At 32.5% G+C, this 18,023-nt stretch overlaps 1 protein-coding gene across 1 annotated transcript; it reads left to right on the forward strand.

The window, feature by feature from the left end:
- The first annotated feature begins 860 nt into the window (after window positions 1-860).
- LOC7487836 (major pollen allergen Ole e 10) lies at window positions 861-2,276 on the forward strand. Its single transcript, XM_002299981.4, has 4 exons — window positions 861-1,013; window positions 1,244-1,272; window positions 1,365-1,602; window positions 1,751-2,276. The coding sequence occupies exons 1-4, from the start codon at window positions 947-949 to the stop codon at window positions 1,774-1,776; spliced, it is 360 nt and encodes a 119-aa protein (XP_002300017.3). The 5' UTR covers window positions 861-946; the 3' UTR covers window positions 1,777-2,276.
- The last annotated feature ends 15,747 nt before the right edge of the window (window positions 2,277-18,023 follow it).

The raw sequence follows: 18,023 nt of genomic DNA on the forward strand, positions 1-18,023 counted from the left end.
AAACAGAAAATAATTCAATATCAGAATCTATTCAATGTCCAATTTACTCTTCCAGTGGCACCATGCACTGCCTCTGAGCAACACGTACTTAGCTTTTGGCCATGAAATGTTAGTGTGTGGAATCAGTGTATTAAAGGTGAGATTAACTCAATCAGGCAAAATACCATTTAATGAATTCCTTTTTGTATATATGAACAAAACCCATCTTTGCTAAATATTCAAAGAGATGCCCAATGTGCAAAAAACTACTGTGGAACTTCAAGACTGGCACTTTCATAATTGTTAAAGCAAACCAGAGTCTGTATAATTATGGAAAGGTTCCGTTTTCGTAATGTGAGACTTGATGCCATGTTTAGTCCAAACCACCTCATGACAAGCCAAGTTAATTCACAACCTCCAAAGGTTTTTACAGCCAGCAAAAATGCTCGCAGTCAATAATTTCACATCAAATTTCGCAAGGTATATATTTTTTAAGTCTTGTACATGAAACTATGTGGATAAACAAATTCAACAATTTCTTTTTCTTTTTCTCGTACATTGTTAGAGGTAATGTTACCCTTCTTAGTTTAATATGATATATAGCTAATCAGTTGGATAAATGTTGTATTATAATATTAATTTAAATATATATTTATTATTAACAAATGCTTAATTTATCTTTAATATTTGATTAATTAATTTAATATTTGATTTATGAATATAGAGTAAAAATAATATACATATGACAAAAACATTCAGGGTTTGCGTGTTTGCTATTTAGAAACCAGCAACCATCTAGCTATATGGCATTGTCTATTCTGTCCAGGAAGTAATTTTTTTCGTTCTGGCAATACCCGTCAATGTCCTATATATTTGAACGCCACCCCCATTTCATCATTCACATTAAAGACTGGAAACTATTTTCACTGTCTTCTGTTTTCTTCAATTTTCCTGCGTAAACAAAGCCATGGCTGGAACAACATTCTCTCTTCCCATTCTCCCCTTCGTGCTGATGCTTTTGCTCTGCAATGCTGGTATATGTATCTTGTCTCTTATAATCCCATTTAATTTTCAAGCTTCACACCTGTAAATTTCTTGCATTTATATCTGCCTTGTATCTTCTGGTTAAGTATGACCACTACCATATGTTCGAAATATCACTTCTTGGACTGCAATTATAGAATTCCAATAATTTTTCTTCCATTTTTTAAATGCTTCTGTATCAGAATGTTAGTTTATGATTTTCTTGTTTAAATGTGTCCAGGAGGGATGATCAAAACGGCTAACGCACAGGTATAATGAACACTGAAATCTCTATAACCTTTCATCCAGAAGTCTAGACTGGACCTTTAATAGTCAAAAATTAATTTCTTGTGTTGATGCAGGATAAAACCTGGTGTGTTGCAAAGCCATCAGCAACTGATGCTGAACTGTCTGCAAATCTTGAATTTGCTTGTGTTCATGTTGATTGCACGACCATACAACCAAATGGACCCTGCTTCAACCCCAATACCTTCATAAATCATGCATCAGTTGCTATGAATCTTTACTACAGTTTCCATGGCAGAAACCTTTGGAATTGTGACTACCAGAAGTCTGGTCTCATTACTAAAACTGATCCAAGTAAGATCTTTTTTATTTGATTTGTATGAAGAATTCCTATATGTTTGATAATTAATGTAATGATATATTGTGTTTTCAAAGATAATAGATTGTACTGCGAATTTTATATTCCCACTTGGTGTAATCATGTGTTCTTGGTATTTGTCAGGTTATGGGACCTGCCAATATGCTTAGTGGGTGCACAAGGTTCTGAAGAATTTATGAGCATGGTTGTATGATAAGCTGGAGAAGTCTCCTTGCTGCACTTTCCATGAACTTCAGCTTTATCTATAATAATAATAATAATAATAATAATAATAAGAAGAAGAAGAAGAAGAAGAAGAAGAAGAAGAATGTTCAAGGTATTTGGCATAGGCTTCTTTAGTCTCAGGATTAACATAATTTTATTCAATTTTCTTTCAAACATTATTGCATCATAAACAGAGTTCCAAATCAAAAATAAAATTAACTACCAATTCAATATGAAACATAAGCAGTGTGGTAATTCGATGCTTTCTGAGAAGGCAACTATGCAACAAGATTTTCAAGAGAATGCATGCACAATTGAAAGATAAATAATGATCTTATTAAAGAACTTCTATGCTCTTTATAGTTTATGCTCTCATTTTGAAAGCAAGTTTCCAGAAACCAAAACAGGCCCTTAAAAAGTATCGAGTAATAATGCTAAAGTAGAATTGCAGAAACCAACCTCTTTGTGTCTTCCTGGGCCTTCTGCTGTTCAGAATTTTGCTGATTTCCATGTTTAATTAGCAGTAAACTTTCAACAATGCAATCATCATAAAAGCAAATAATCTTTCTAAATGCCAAAAATACTTTATGCATCCAAATTAAAAGAAAACTAAGGTAATAACAATGACAATAAAAATTACTTATATCTATAGAAAAATTAATGTGATAGTTATATAAGTGATTTTTAAACTTGATATCACTATGTTATTTTATATAAGGAGTGTTATATTTTGATCATGACCACACGTTATCCTAATTAAGGGTAACAAACGGGCAGATATTGGGTATAACATAAACTATATGAAGGTATTTGAGTAATCAAGAAAGGATTCATCACCCTATGCTTCTTATGTTTATTTGGCAAAATCTTTGACCCAGTCATGATACTAGGATGATCATGTTTGAAAGAAAATTGAATAAAATTATGAGGTTTAGTGTTTGAATAACTTAATGTTGAAGGATAAAAACGAAAAAAAATAATTAAAAAAAACAATAAAAAATATGAGTCAATCTAGGTTTACTCGCAAATCCTGTGACCATGGGCACAGAATCAAGATAAACCAACAGAAAGCAAATGAAAATAAAGGTAGGAAGATCAATTTCAAATAAATTAAATGTTGAAAGATAAAAATGAAATAAATCAATTTAAAAAAATACCCAAAACAATAAAAATCAACCCATTGTAGACACAATTTTGAGCACTTAAAATTAAACAAATACACATGTACAAATATTTTATTTTATTAAAATATGTAATTGGATACAATCTGTATTTAAAATATTCTTACAAAATGAATAAACAATCCTTTTTTTCTTCCCTTGGATTTAATATGTGGTAACTTGATCTACTTGTGTAATCAAGTCAAGATTTATGTTTTGTTAGAACACGAATTTAAGGGTGTATTAGAGAGCAAGATTTGATGATTTTATGTTTTGAATGATATCTTTGATTTGTCTTCAAGGTATTGTTAAACTACTCTTATGGGGAATTTAGGCTTGATCCAACATGGTTTTGTTTCTTATAGATTTCAAGCGTAGATAAAGAAGGCTTAAGAGCTTTTGAGATAGCTTTTTTTCTTAAAAATCATGTCTTGAAGAAGATTTTTTATAGCCCTAAGAATTCTTCCCTCCCTTTTTATCTAGGGTAAGGCCCTCAATTTATAAACATTTATAGGGGCTCTTGGGTTCTTTTTCAATGTCATATAATATTATTTTAATGATTTATTTTTATTTGTTAGGTTTTATATTTATGACAAGATATCTTTAAATATCTTATCTCACATGTCAACCTTTTATTAGCTCAAAAATATAAAAATTATTCATGTCATTTATTTTAATTTTATTTCATTTTTTTATGTAAAAATAAAATAAAAATGACACATAATATAATTTGATTGCTACAAAAATTTTATTTCTATAAATATCCTTTTGAGACAAGTTTATTTACACTTAATAATAAGTGGGCATATCTCAAAACTATAATTGAGAAAACTTTATACTTTTGAATATATTTTTTTATTAAATTTTGATTTGGATTATATTAAATTTTCACAATAAATTAATATAGATATATTTTATCATGAAAATAAAATATAATTATTAAAATTAGAAATTTAAAAATTTGATTGATTTTTATTTCACCGAAGTGGTTACTATGATATCTTGTTTAGCAGTTCTCATCACACTGAATACACTAACTCAATTCGTTTATGATTCTGACTAAAATATATTAATTTTCTCTCTCTCTTGGTTTGGCTTGCGTTCCTCCATGCTTTGTTAATTTCATTCTTCACTGAAAGAATTGCCGAGAGAGAGAGGGGAAGGAGAGATTTGGTGCTAGTAAATTATAATTCCTTCCTTCCTTAACACGTAGAAATAGGAAAATCCTTGTAAGAAAAAAATTCAATAACCCATCAAACTAGTTTTGGATTTAATGTTATATTGGGGAATACAAGGCCACGACTTTTAATGGCATATTCGATCATGACTCTGTAATTCCAAAATACTAGTCTTGGATTTAGTGGGTATTAATTGATACAGGATGCCAATGCCAGCTGGCCATATTAATTCATACTTCTCAAGCTACATAAGCATTAGGCAAACTGCCAACCTCCGCGTGAGTCACGAATGCACGTCCACTTTGATTGACAGCAGCTAAAGCTTAATTTCAAACTTTGCATTCATTGTTGTGCTTGGATAATGACCCTTTTTTTAAGACTTACTGTGGGACTTTATTTTGCATGGATGTTATTGAACGATCAAGGTCTTTTCGGCATGGATATTATGTACCTCACCTCTTTTCTTTTTTATCTCAGGTTCCAAATAAGTTGTCTTGGTGATTGGGATTTTCCATAGTGTTTAGTGATAATTGTTTCTGAACAACTGCTGCTTTCTCATGGGATTTGGTGCGTGAACCGTTTCTCAAAGATTACGGCCTTTGGTGAACTATTAATCAATAGTTATGGAGCTCGAAGAGCTGTTTCTCAACAATTAAGGAGCTAAAAAAGTCATTTATCAATGATTGTGAAACTTGAACCATTTCTTAACAGTTATGGAGCTTGAAGGTTGTCTATCAACGGTTGTGGTGATTGACAATCATCGGCTACTACTTTTGATGAACCATCAGATTTGGATGTTCCATAACCTCTTTTCAAACGCTAGAGCACCACTCTTCTTTGGCTCTTGATCAATGTATGTTCTAGAAAAAAAAAAAAGAATTTGTAAACATCATTGGAAACGCTATCTTGTTCTATATCCCTTATTTCAAATATGCCCTTAATATCCACTCTTTTTTTTTAGATGGTGACTTTTAGGAATTCATTTTCTTCTTCTAAAAGGTTCTTAGTAATTGAGGACAAGTATCGTCAAACAAGCCTTCGTGTACATGAACCCGTCGATGTTTTATTCGCTAAGAAGTGGCCATTTGAAAGCATTAAGCATTTATCTTTTTTGTCATTGGAGACTTCTTGTGAGCTTTATGGTCATCGTAGTTCACATCAGGAACAACTTCAGTCCTTCGACATCCTTTATGGTTGATCTATCACCACTAGACTAGCATAAACATGTTGGTGACGCTCATTGTAAGGATTACTTCCCAATCTCTGGTGCACTTGAGTATACTCCCAAGTATTAGGAATGGATATAACATGTTTTGAAACACTATGAGCTGATCCTCAAGAGGGCATATATTCGAGACACCATTTTTGCATCCTTTTTTATATATGAATGGCAGATGAATGTTATCCGTTCTTTCTATAACCATTGGAATCTTTCTGCTAACACAATATCTACCTCGGGTGGAGAGGAGTCTGTGTCACTTTGGCAATTAAAATAATCTAGTGGTCATCCTATTTTTTAGCACCTTTCATGATGAAGTCATCCCTTTTGCTGATGAACTTATTAAAGTTGATAAAAAAAAGAAGTTATTTTCTTCCAAAAAGCTGTTAATATCTATTTTTTGTCTTTTGTAAGGAATGTGAGGCTGTTAATGGTGATTATGTGATTACTCTTCAAGATTGGGTAGATTTATGGTTCCGAGACGACCTAAGATACAAGGTGCTTTTCTCTATGAATCAAAATGGTTAGTCTAGTAAATCCAATAATATTACTTCTCTATCAGGCTCATTTGACAAGTCTTGTGTTCGCTATAGCAAATTCATGCATCTTCTCAAAGAGTTTAATGTCCCTTGTCATATTTAAGATGAATTTTTTTGGCATCTTTTCTTTCATATTGGCTATGCAAATTTGTATTTTTTAGCAAAGATGTTGGTTCTATTCATCCTAGTACTTTTCAAGTAATATCTATGATGGCGACTGGAAGGCAATTCTCTCCTACAATACCAGTTCTGACAAGTATTTTCAAGGGTCTAAGGGAGATCCAATCCATATTAGGTGAGACTACACAATACATCACTTTTCCTATTCATTTTTTAGTTGTTGGCTTACAAAAAAAATTAGCACCCATCGAACAACCACTAGCTATATCAACTCAGTTGGGATGAACAAATATGCTGATAAAGAGTTAAGAAAACATTTTAATGAATCTCAGGCCAATGCTCTTTTCAGGAATCCCAAAAGAATTATATCTCATGTATTATTTTTTATGGCTAGAGTTACTATCTTGCAAGCTTCCCTTTTCCTCCAAGTGCTAGACTTCTTTTGGTGACTAAATACTACATGGATTTGTGGGCTGTAAAGTGGTTCAAAGTTTGTCCTCAATAGATGAAAACATTCCTAAAGGTCTTACAAATGTTGTTACAGTATCTAAAAAGGGAAAAAGAGAAGAATGACTTTATCTTAACAAAGAAAAAAATAATTTCTCCTACCCATATAAAAGACAAACAAGTAGTTGATGTTGATTTTGGCAAAGATAATGGTGCCCAAACATATTCCCATATAAAGAAGACAACACTTGTGATTTCTAATATGAAGGGAATGAGTGTTTCAAAAGATTCTCTCAAGAAAAAAAAATCCATTATAGCTACTTTGGGGGCAAAGAAAATGAGTGCACAATCCTTTTCTTCACAATTGGTAAATGAACACTATTTTTTTCTGCACCTTCCATCAAAGTTTTTTTTTTTTAAAATGCTCATAATGATATGTGTGTAGGAAAAGGAGGAAGACAATGTTGAAGCAATTTTAATTGTCGAGAATAGTGAACATGAAGATAGTGATTATCATTATAAATGTTTAAAACATACCAAGAAGGTGTTCAATTCTTGCGAATTGAGTTTTGTTACAGTGTCCATAATGCATCAATCATGTCAGATAATGTTGATGAATTGATTAGATATTTTTTTTGTTCTTCAATTTATGTTACTTATCATATGTTAACCTTCTTTTTTTATTGTTTTTTGTTTTAGCTTGGTCAACAGGACCTAGGGAATGAATTTGACATATATATATCAGGCCAGAGACGAGTGTAACTTCTATTAGGATCGGAAATTTTCATCCTTTTTAAAGTTTGCCACATGAGTAGTCTAATCACTGATCTATGGCACCACCTCTATTAGTACTCAATAATACAGGGACTAACTTGCATACCCCTAGAGCTATTACTGCATTTGAGCCTTCAGGAATAACTAGGTATTGTGTTAATGATATAATGGGCAAGATAAGATTTGAATTTGTGTTAAGTGTTGGGAGAGCATAAAAAATAAGATCATCCATACACTAATCCATTACTTTCTTAACTTGGCTAATAAAGTAGAGAGCATATTTTGGTCCATCAAAGATATAAAGGTTGATTACTCCTCTATCAGAAGAATGGTGACTAAAGTGATTGAAGATGCTAAATAGATTAATGATTTAAAGTCTTCACTATCTTCTGTGATGACATCATAGTAACGAGGCTTAGAAATCAAAAAGCTTGAAGGGCAATTGAAAAACTCTGAAGCTCTTATAGAAAAGGCCTCTAGATCTTTTTCCACCACCCATGCTAAGATAACAAAAATGAGGAACAACTCAAGGAGCTGCAATGTAAGAAGATTGAGTTAGAGTCATCCTTTAAGGTGTATAAAGAAGATCTTTTTAAGAGAAAATTCATAACCTCTTGTATTCAAGTACAGATCACCACAATATCTACTTTCCCTATGATAAGTGAAGCCAGTGTAGTCATTCTTCAAAAATTAAAAAGACTATTAAAGACTAAACAAAGAGAATTAAAAAAACATAACTGGAAACCATGGTTTGTCATTAGTTTCTCATATTTGGAACCCCTTTATTTATTTATTTTTCTATTGTTTCTTTTTCTTTTGGAATGCTTTTAAGTTTTGGTAACACTAACTTATGACTTTATATTGAGAATACACAATTAATGTAGTAGAATTCTTCTTTATCAATAAAGTCTATATTTTGCCCTTGCTTGAGTTTTGTTACCTGTGTATGTTAGTGGATAAAAGATCAAGTCATAAAGTAGTTTGATTTTTTTTTTTGATGTCATTCACAGTTTTAGCTTGTGTAGGCCAGGAGATACATCAATTCTCAAGTATAGTATTCCTTTAAAAATTTGTTATTGATGGGCCTAATCCTCAATCCATTATCTTTTACAGTTTTGTAAGCTCTATTGGTGTAAACTTCTTTAACCACATAAGGTCCATCCTATTTAAAGAGGAACTTGTTGCCCATATGTTTTAACATGATTATCAGACGTCATACTGTCATGACAAGATCTCTTACTTGGAATGCGTGTGGTTGCATCTTCGTGTTGAAAGCCCTACAAAGTCAAGTTTGATAACATTATAATAAGCATTGTTGTGCTTCAAGATATTTTTCATCTAAGGCTTCAAGTTTGTTGAGGCGTAAACAGATAGTGTCTTCATTGAAGATTCCTTGGATTGTAATCCTTAGAGATGGAATTTGACATTCTAGTGGAAGAACATCTTCAACACCATATACCAAGTAATATAGAGTAGCTTGAGTTAGCGTTTATAATGTAGTATAATAAGCCTATGGTGCTTCTTCGATTTTATCATGTCAATCCTTCTTCGAGCAATTCATCATCTTCTTGAGAATATTGCATAAGTTTTTGTTAAAAGCTTCTGCTAAGCCATTAGTCGGAGCATTGTACATAAAAGAGTTATGTTGTTTGAAACCAAGTTGTGCACATAACTTGTTCATGATTGTATTGTAGAACTCCTGATATGGATATCTTGATCACGTAGTCAAGCAACCCCCCAATAAAGTTGAAATACAACCCGAAAAGCCAAAAACCAAGTTTGATAAAAACTTTGACCCAAAGGTAACTATATACTTAAAAACCAAAGGTATTGGAATAAAATTGGACCTAGAAATAACCTTATACCTAAGATCCTGAAGTATGCAAATGACAACACAAAGTTAGTTAATCTTCAATAAATTAGATGTACGATCTTTGTCTTTTTAAAGAAAGGATGTTTTGCCACAAACAATCAAAAGGAAGAAACTCATGTTTATTATGACCTAGCTATTGGAATTACAGTTCCAGAAACATTATATAATCTCCTCTAAATAACCATAATGGATCCCTTTTGGGTTGCAAGCTAATAGGTCTAAACCAGGAATCAACTAACATAAGTCTAACAATGAAATAAACTCCTAAACAATGTATAATGGGTCAAATCAAACTTAAATTAAAAATAATTGTTCAACATAAAATCAATAAAGTAGGATAATAAAAACAAATTCTTCAACTATGAAACTTTTAGTGTAGTAATTCCTTCATATAGCAGAAATCTTAAGCTCTCGTGAGTGGTGTTTTGGCCAAAACTTTTAGGATAGGAATTCAACTAGAAAACTTTGTTTTTATTTCTTAGGATTTCCTTCCTTATATTGTCTCCTCTTATTCTCCTTGAAGTGTTAAGAATACCAACAAAATATGAAAAAGAAACCTAATAGAAAGATCCCCTTAAATGGCACCACATCAAATCCATGTGGGACTTGTAATCCTTACAAAGTATGGACTCCAATTTTTCAATAAATCCAAGCCATATTAGGAACCCTTATAGCCTAAGCTCATTCACAAGTTTAAGGCCTAAATAAGCCTTATTTAATCTCCATTTCTTGTCAAAAATTAACTCATTACAGGTTTGAACTGGTTAAGTTGAAAATAGCTAAAAAACAACATTTTTTATCGATGAATCTTCCAAAACAGTAACACCAATTTCAAACAATTTAAATAATATGTTTCCAAAATCAAATTGACCTGAGATTTTACCACAATATATTTTCATGTGTCTAGTATTTTCCTATAAAATTTTAGCTTGATCCAATGTATAGTTTGAGAGATATATCTAATCTCGCAAAACTGGTCAGTAGGCATTTGAAGCAAAATCCAAACTTAACTTGGTTCATATCTTGTATGAATAAAGCTTACAATTTTCTCTTTCTTGAACTCATTTAATGTTGTAGCTTCAGCCCACTTCGAGAAGTAATCAGTTGCGACTAAAATGTAAAGATGCCCCTCTAAATTTTTTGATAATGACCTTATCACATCAAGTCCCGAGCATTAAATGGCCAAGAAGAAATTTTCAAATATAAAGGCTCAGGTGACTGGTGGATCAAATTAGCATAAAACTGATAAGTTTGACATTTTATAGCATAGTCTACATAGTTTTTCACCATTGTAGGCTAGTATTATCCTATTCTTTTTATTAAAAAATAAAGTTTAGGACTTGATTAGTGTGCTTCATAGATCTCCGAGTATGTTTCTTTTAGATCTTTTATAGCTTCTTCTTCTCCAAGACAACATAAAAGACTCCATCAAAATAACATCAATAAAGAGTGTCTTAGAAGTATATTAAGCAAGAAGCTTTACACCTCATATATGTCTTATGGCGTAGGTCTTTAAGTAGCTTGTTATATTTTAAATATTCGATAAGTGGTTGACGTCAGTCTTCTTTCTCAATCTCATAAATAGAAACCACGCCCATTTGTTCTTTCACTTCTCAATCACTAGTTATCGATGGAAGCACCCATCTTTAACATATAGGGACTTTTACTTTCTCACTATATGATGCTAATGTTGACACTAGATTTTCTAAGGCATCGGCTTGCTTATTCTCTTTTCGAGTTACATGCCTTAAAGTGATGCAATCAAATGATGTCATTAGTTTTAATACATACTTGTGATATGGGACAAGTTCTGGCTTTTTTACTTCATAAAGTTAGAGGAGTTATTTTATGACTAATTGAGAATATCCAAATACTTTAAGGTGAGGCATATTTATATTCACAGTCATCTTCAGCCTAAGAATCAAGGCTTGATATTCAGCCATGTTATTAGAACAACATTTAGTAAATGAGAAGAAATATGTCAAGACCTCTCCTTCATGTGTGATAAAGATTACCCCAACATCGACTCTATTTTGTCGTGCTACACTATCAAAGAATATTTTTCGAGGCTATAACATTCCAATGAACAAGAAACCCTTATCAGGCAGGTCTTTAGAAAACTTCCATTCATCAGGAATAGGATGATCAACAAGAAAATCAATTAGTGCTTACTCCAAGAAAATCAAATTCTTTGAGCAATAACACTTATTTTGCCAATCTTCCTGATAGTACTAGCCTTTATATTATGTAGTTAAGAAGTTCAGCTCAAGAGATTAGTCATACTAAATGTGCTTGGAAGTAATGTTTAACTTCTTTATTGCAAAAATTAATGCTAGACATGTCTTTTTTATTAGAAAATAATTTAGTTCGGCCTCATTTAACTTTCTTCTAAGGTAGTAGAGAGCACTCTCATTGCCTTTATCATTTTGTTATTCCAGCAACACTCCTAATGAACACATTTGAGCTACAATATAGAGGATAAATGGTTGTTATGGTACTAGTGCTTGTAGGACAGGTAGATTAAACAAATACTTTTTAATCTTATTAAAAGCATTAGTATAAGCTTCATCCTAAAAAAATGGTGTATCCTTCTTCATCGAATAAGTGAATGGTTGACATCAACCATCTAAGTCAGAAATGAATCTCTGTATATAAGCCAACTTTCCTAGGAGACTTTTCAATTCATGGATGTTTTATGGCTCCAACATCTTTATGATGGTATCGATCTTAGACTGATCAATCTCAATTCCTTGATGTTGAACTATGAATTTGCTAGAGGATACACCGAACATGCATTTTAATGGGTTCATATTTTGTTAGAATCGCTTGAACACCAAACAAAGATCTAGCAAATGACTTTCTTTTTCCTTTAACTTCACCACAAGATCATCAACATAACATTCAATGTGTTGATGAAGCATGTCATTAAAAATCTTTTGCATCATTCTTTGATAAGAGGCACCCGTATTCTTCAACCTAAAAGGCATGACCTTATAGCAATATATTCTTTTAGAGTTCAAAAGGTTGTCTTCTTCTCATTTGAGAATACCATCCAAATTTAATTATAGCTAAATGAACCATCATGAAGGTTAACCTCTCATGGCTTGTGGTAGCATCCACCATGATCTCAATGATTGGAAGTGAAAAGTCATCTTTAAGATAAGCATTGTTATGGTCTTGAAAAGTCATACAAACATGGATTTGACCATTCTTCTTTTTCACTAGAATGATATTTGAAATCCATGTAGGATATTTGACCTCATAAATGAAACCTGCTTAGATAAGTTTGTTGACTTCAACCTTAATTTGTGAGATGAGTTTAGTATGAAAGCGATGTTGAGCTTATTTTACAAGTCTGACCCCATTTCTTATTGCTAAATGATAGACTATAACCCTCAAGTCTAAACATGGCATTTCATCATAGGACCAAGTAAAGAGATCTCGACACTCCATAAAAAGTTCCATGTAATCCCCTTTTCCTTTAGATGATAAGTTTGCATTGATGAAGGTCATACATGGGTTTTCAATGGTACCTAAGTTAACCTCTTTAATTTCATCCACCATAAACTTATTTTTTGATTCAAAGATAAGTAAAGCCTCCTCAACATCTTCTTCGATGAAAAACTTATCATTATCATCCTCTTTAATTATGATGTGATTTAAAGTGAGATGTATCATTTCCTCTTCTTTCTCTTCATTAGAGGGTTTTGTGATTATTACCATGCATATTTTTTTTCCTCTTAGTATCATCTCAAGACTTACCACACATTCACATTCCCTTAAACGAAGTTAGTTGATAATCGAGTACGTGTTTATCATCTTTTAACTTAGATGATCCAAGTCTTGTGAATATTGATGTCTGTTTTAGAGTCCTTCCACTCTTTTGGGTCCCAATCCTTTTAAGACTGAAGCATAAGAAATAGTCATACCAAGACAATCCTAAACTGGAGCTCTAAAAGGTGTAGGCTAACTTTGCTATTTGTCATTCACTTTTTTCACACTTATATGTCATGAAGCCTTGTTTTAATCTTAAAATGAAATGGTGTGGAAGATTTGTATCCAATACCAGCCCTTGAAGTTTTTCTAGAAGTTTTTTCTCTCTCTTTGAGCCTTTTCTAGTCTTTGTTAGAACTTGTTTACCTTCGACTTGAGTCATATAACCATTCTTTGCTAATTTATTGATATCTTTATGACTACAACCAGCCCTAAATAAAAGCTTATAAGCATTGAAATCAAAGTTATTCGCTCATTTATTGGAGCGTCCTTCGAGATTCACAACCACTGGCTCAGTTTGATGAACGAACCCTTTCAATAACAGTTTTGAGATCTTAGTCAATGCGAGATTAGTAGTTGGCATGGTCATGTTTGCTCCTTTATGATCTTCTCTTCATCTTTAGTAAGAGAAGATTGACCCTTATTTCTTGTTGAACTGGGATATATCGTAATATCATGGCTTTACATGATACCTTATTATCGACAAAGTTTTATACTACCTTTTCTTTTCTTTTTTGATCAAATGTAAGAAATTTATAGATCAAATGTAACAAAGTTGGCGAACCAGCAAGTCAAATAAATACAGATATGAACAGAAAAAAGGGAACAAACTCCCTTAGACACAAAGGAGGCTAGAGGAACAACCTCCCACAAAAGTCAAAGTAGACCTAACTGAAAAAAACTAGAACTAGACCAACAGCAACTGCCTAGCCAAAGGCAACAACAGATGAGACAAACAGGTAATTCACCATCAGCCAGCAACCAGCAAAAAAGCCAGGAGTAAGAATGAACACAGCAAGACTGAACAGCAGATGGCAATGCACCAGCACAACCAACCAACAACAAAAAGGAGAAGTACCAACACACCCATCAACAGCAAGCAAAACTTGACCTCAAAAACCACGAGAAAACAAGCAGGAAACCTCGATTACAAAACCAGGAGCAGGCATGGACACAACAACATAGCACCTAACCAGCAATACTGCAACAAACAAAACTCAACTATGAAAGCCAAGAGAAAAACCAGCAGGACACTACACCAACAGCAGGCAAACCAGCTACAACAATGGCCTTTAGCCAATCTAGCAAAGGGAACACCACAACCAACCACCATTAGATCCTCAACTAGAGGCAAAACCCAGCAACACTGCACCAGCAGCACAACAACAAGCTATCCTCATCACAGGAGAAAGCAAGCAAGAAGAACAGGCCACAAGCCACACAACCAGCACAGGAGAAAACAAGCAGTGCAAAAGAAAACAACAACAGGCTATCCTCATCATAGGAGGAAGCAAGCAAGAAGAACCAAATAACAGGCCCACAAGCCAAACAAGCAACACAGGAGAAAACACAAAACCAAAACCCGGCAGGGACTTAATCAGCTACCTATTCTTTTCTTTTGTTCTTCATTGGATGAGTCATTCATTTATTTGTAGATGACTTATTCTCTTTTAAGCTCTTAAAGTCAACTCTTCCCTCTTCTTGGTGATTAGGTGGGGATAATAGTTCTTCCATCATAACTAACCAAAAATAGAATTTTACATCGATAAAATGGGCTTCAGCTATGGTAAATGGGTTAGTATTTGCCATTATCTTTCTTACTAATCTATTTTGACAATACTTAAAGCATTAGTGAAGCGTTGATGAGATGATACCAATTTTATGTATCCATGATCATCCAAGTAGCATGTTGTAAATAGTTTTGGCATTTATGACATGAAAAAGAATTGGACTCTATATCTTCCATTTGTATAAATCTTATCTTTCTCATGGTGTTATGTCCTTCTTGATTAAAGCCTTGAATCATCCAATGACTTAAAAAGAGTTTCTTCATAGGAATCTCAAACTCTTTCATGGTTTTAAGAGGTCGTATATTGATAGTCAAATCATTATCCACCAAAATACAATTCACCATCTTTTTTACGAAGTAACCTTTGATAAAAAGAATAGGGGGCAATTATAGACTTTTGATTTGAGCAACAGGTCTTCATCATCAAAGGATATCTCTGTTGTGCACACAATATGATGAAACTTTAGAAAGTCATCATGGCTTTTCTTCATGACTTCTTTAGTAGGAATTCTCTCTTCATCAACTTAATAGCAAGCAACGAATATATTTTCCATCCTTTTTAACTCATTTAACATGTACTCATTTAGAGTTATGGGATTTCTTAATCTGCATATACATCTTCCTTCCTCTTCTACGGGTAACTAAAGTCCATCCTTCATTGTTACAATTCTCAGATTAATTAGGCTTCAAGTCGCTAACATGAGGTACAAGGGTTATACATGAAAATTGACTTGATATGGTGAAGCTCATAGGTCAAAGGACGCCAAGTTTTATAGGTTCAAAGAAACCAAAACTTATTGTAGGGAGCGATTGGTGTGAACCCAAATTCACCATAGTCATGCTATTGGAAGTTGTTATTTCTTCATAAAAGATTATATACATATTCTCATTTAGCCTCATGATCTTATCTTTTAACACAAAACATTTCTCTACAGGGCAAAACATTTCTTTATAGGGTAACTGATTAGACGATGGTATTTATAATAATTTAGGTTGTTTACTTGGTTTGCCTTTTGGAGACATTTCATCTCTGGCAACTTGATGAAATTTGGTGCTAGCAAATCTTCTAACATCCTGATATGTCTGAGTTGGGAAATGGATACTCTTTTTTATGCACATCATTACTAAAAACAATTTTATTTTTGTCTTCTTTTCTGTCTTGTCTTCTCTATTTCTATTGTTTTCATCTCTTATATTCCGGGACAATAACCAGACACTACCATAGAAACATTTAATAGTTCGATAATTTAAACCATCACTCTAAACCTAAACTTGAAGGTTGAATTTGTGACACTTACAAATCCAAATATAAACATAATAGCATGAGCCAGGTCTTCTCTCATTTAGACGAGCCTATTTAAAATTTCAACATGTATATATCTATTTAGAAATTCACATTTCAATTCCAATATTGACTCACACCCTATCATGTCATACCCAACCCTTTCACCTTATGCTTGATTAACCAACACCACTTCTTTAACTATTAAAAAAATATTTTGGATGTAAATAATTTTTTTCAAAATAATTTTTAAAATCTATTGGTCTCCTCTACTCATATTCCAATAAATTTCATAAACAAAAGCTTTATAAAACAAAATTTTGGGCCAACTTAGGATTATGATTTATATCTGAGCCAACTTATTATAAGTTGTCAGAAATTAAAATATGATGATTAATCAAGTATAACTTGATTGTAAATAAATTTTAGAAATTGAGGACTATAATGTAATTAATACAGAGGATTACAATTCTAAACCTAGAAACAATCAATGACTTGATTGAATAAATTTATAAAATTAGCCTAAAATAATACATGTGATATTATTTAAGAAAATTGATATTTTGTCATTTATAGGGTTTTAGGTTTTCTTATAAATAGAAAGTTATATCTTTTATTTCTGAATGTGAGAAAAATACAGTACATAAACATTTAAAACACAAGAGAAAAGAGTTTAGCACTCTAAGGTATATCAATCCCTATCTTATAAAAGGGTTTAGAAGATTTCTTACTGGTGGTTCATATAGATTACCGTTAGAGGTCGGACACTTGGACGATTTGTGATTTATGACAACCCAGAAGCAAATATTCAAAGCCAAAAAGAATATCTGATATTCAGGTAATCTTCACATAAACTCTAAACAACTCTAAATTTGTCTAATAGGTTCCTTGAAACTCCCGAAAAAGAATTAAATTTATAGTTTCTACTATATGTATGTGTTTCAAAAGAACCAACATTATGTTTATTTGTGATTTCTTTAATTATTGGTAATTCAATTGTTCTTTCTCTTTACCGTTATGTGTTTATTTTGTGATTTCTTTGATCATTTGTGAGTACAGAGTGAATTCATTTAGTCAGTTTATAAGTAATTCAATTAGTTTCGAGCAATTATGCTTTTTTATTATAAAATAATTTGTGATTATTATTTACTGTACTAACGTGATGTTCTCTGATTCCACATACACTTTCTTTGTTCTAGTGGATTATTGTTGATTTCAAGAAAACCGGAAAAAATTCTATTAATAAAAGTCTATTGGAAGAATTGTACAAATATTCTATTGGCATATTTTGTTGGAAGAATTTAATGTGAAATTGAGAAATCATTAGTTTTTCATTTTATTGTTAAATGTTTTTTTATAATATTTTATTGTTAAATGTTTTTTTATAACATTTTATCTGGTCAATTGTTCAATGTAGATTATTATAAAAATCCAACTCGCTGTTAATCAGTTATAAAATTATATTATTCAAGTTTAGGTTCGGTTTTAGATTCGAGTCAAGTTGAAATCAGGTTTGGGTTCAGGTATTCGTTTTATGTTTGGATTCAGGTACGAAAGTATTTGATTCATGGGTATTCGTTGTCTTGTAAGCTGCACACCCAAAAACCATTTCTCCCACTTTTTAGCTGAAAGTGCATCAAAGCTGTCGACCACATCAGCATTGTGGGCAGCAATGTGTCATCTAATCCTTTCCCGTGTGGCCATGGTTACCGGAAAGGGACCATTGAAGAACTTGGCCTACCACCTTGCTGATCCCGTCAACAACTTCGGCCCCGGAAAACGAGCTAACAAAGAGAGTTTTTGTGTTTGGATTGTCGGCTTGTAATGTAAAGAGACCATGATTTGAATCTTGGATGCCAAGAGTGCATAATAATCTGCATGGTCGTTTCAAAAAAGGAAGTCGTCTTCCTCCTAATTTTCTGCTTCATTGTTTTGGCTACCACCTTTTCTACTATGAAACTTGCTGCATTTTAGGATCAAGCAGGAGGAAGGCACAGGGATTAACGAGATAATTATGCAAAATGAACAACCAAGGAC

Source organism: Populus trichocarpa, chromosome 1, assembly GCF_000002775.5.
Source record: "Populus trichocarpa isolate Nisqually-1 chromosome 1, P.trichocarpa_v4.1, whole genome shotgun sequence".
Classification (NCBI taxonomy): Eukaryota; Viridiplantae; Streptophyta; class Magnoliopsida; order Malpighiales; family Salicaceae; genus Populus; species Populus trichocarpa.

What these genes read in the sequence shown, in the direction of transcription:
- LOC7487836 (XM_002299981.4), top strand. Translation starts at nt 947, where the DNA reads ATGGCTGGAACAACATTCTCTCTTCCCATTCTCCCCTTCGTGCTGATG. An exon ending in GCTTTTGCTCTGCAATGCTG is followed by an intron (nt 1,014 to 1,243) that starts GTATATGTATCT and finishes AAATGTGTCCAG; the next exon opens with GAGGGATGATCAAAACGGCT. An exon ending in TCAAAACGGCTAACGCACAG is followed by an intron (nt 1,273 to 1,364) that starts GTATAATGAACA and finishes GTGTTGATGCAG; the next exon opens with GATAAAACCTGGTGTGTTGC.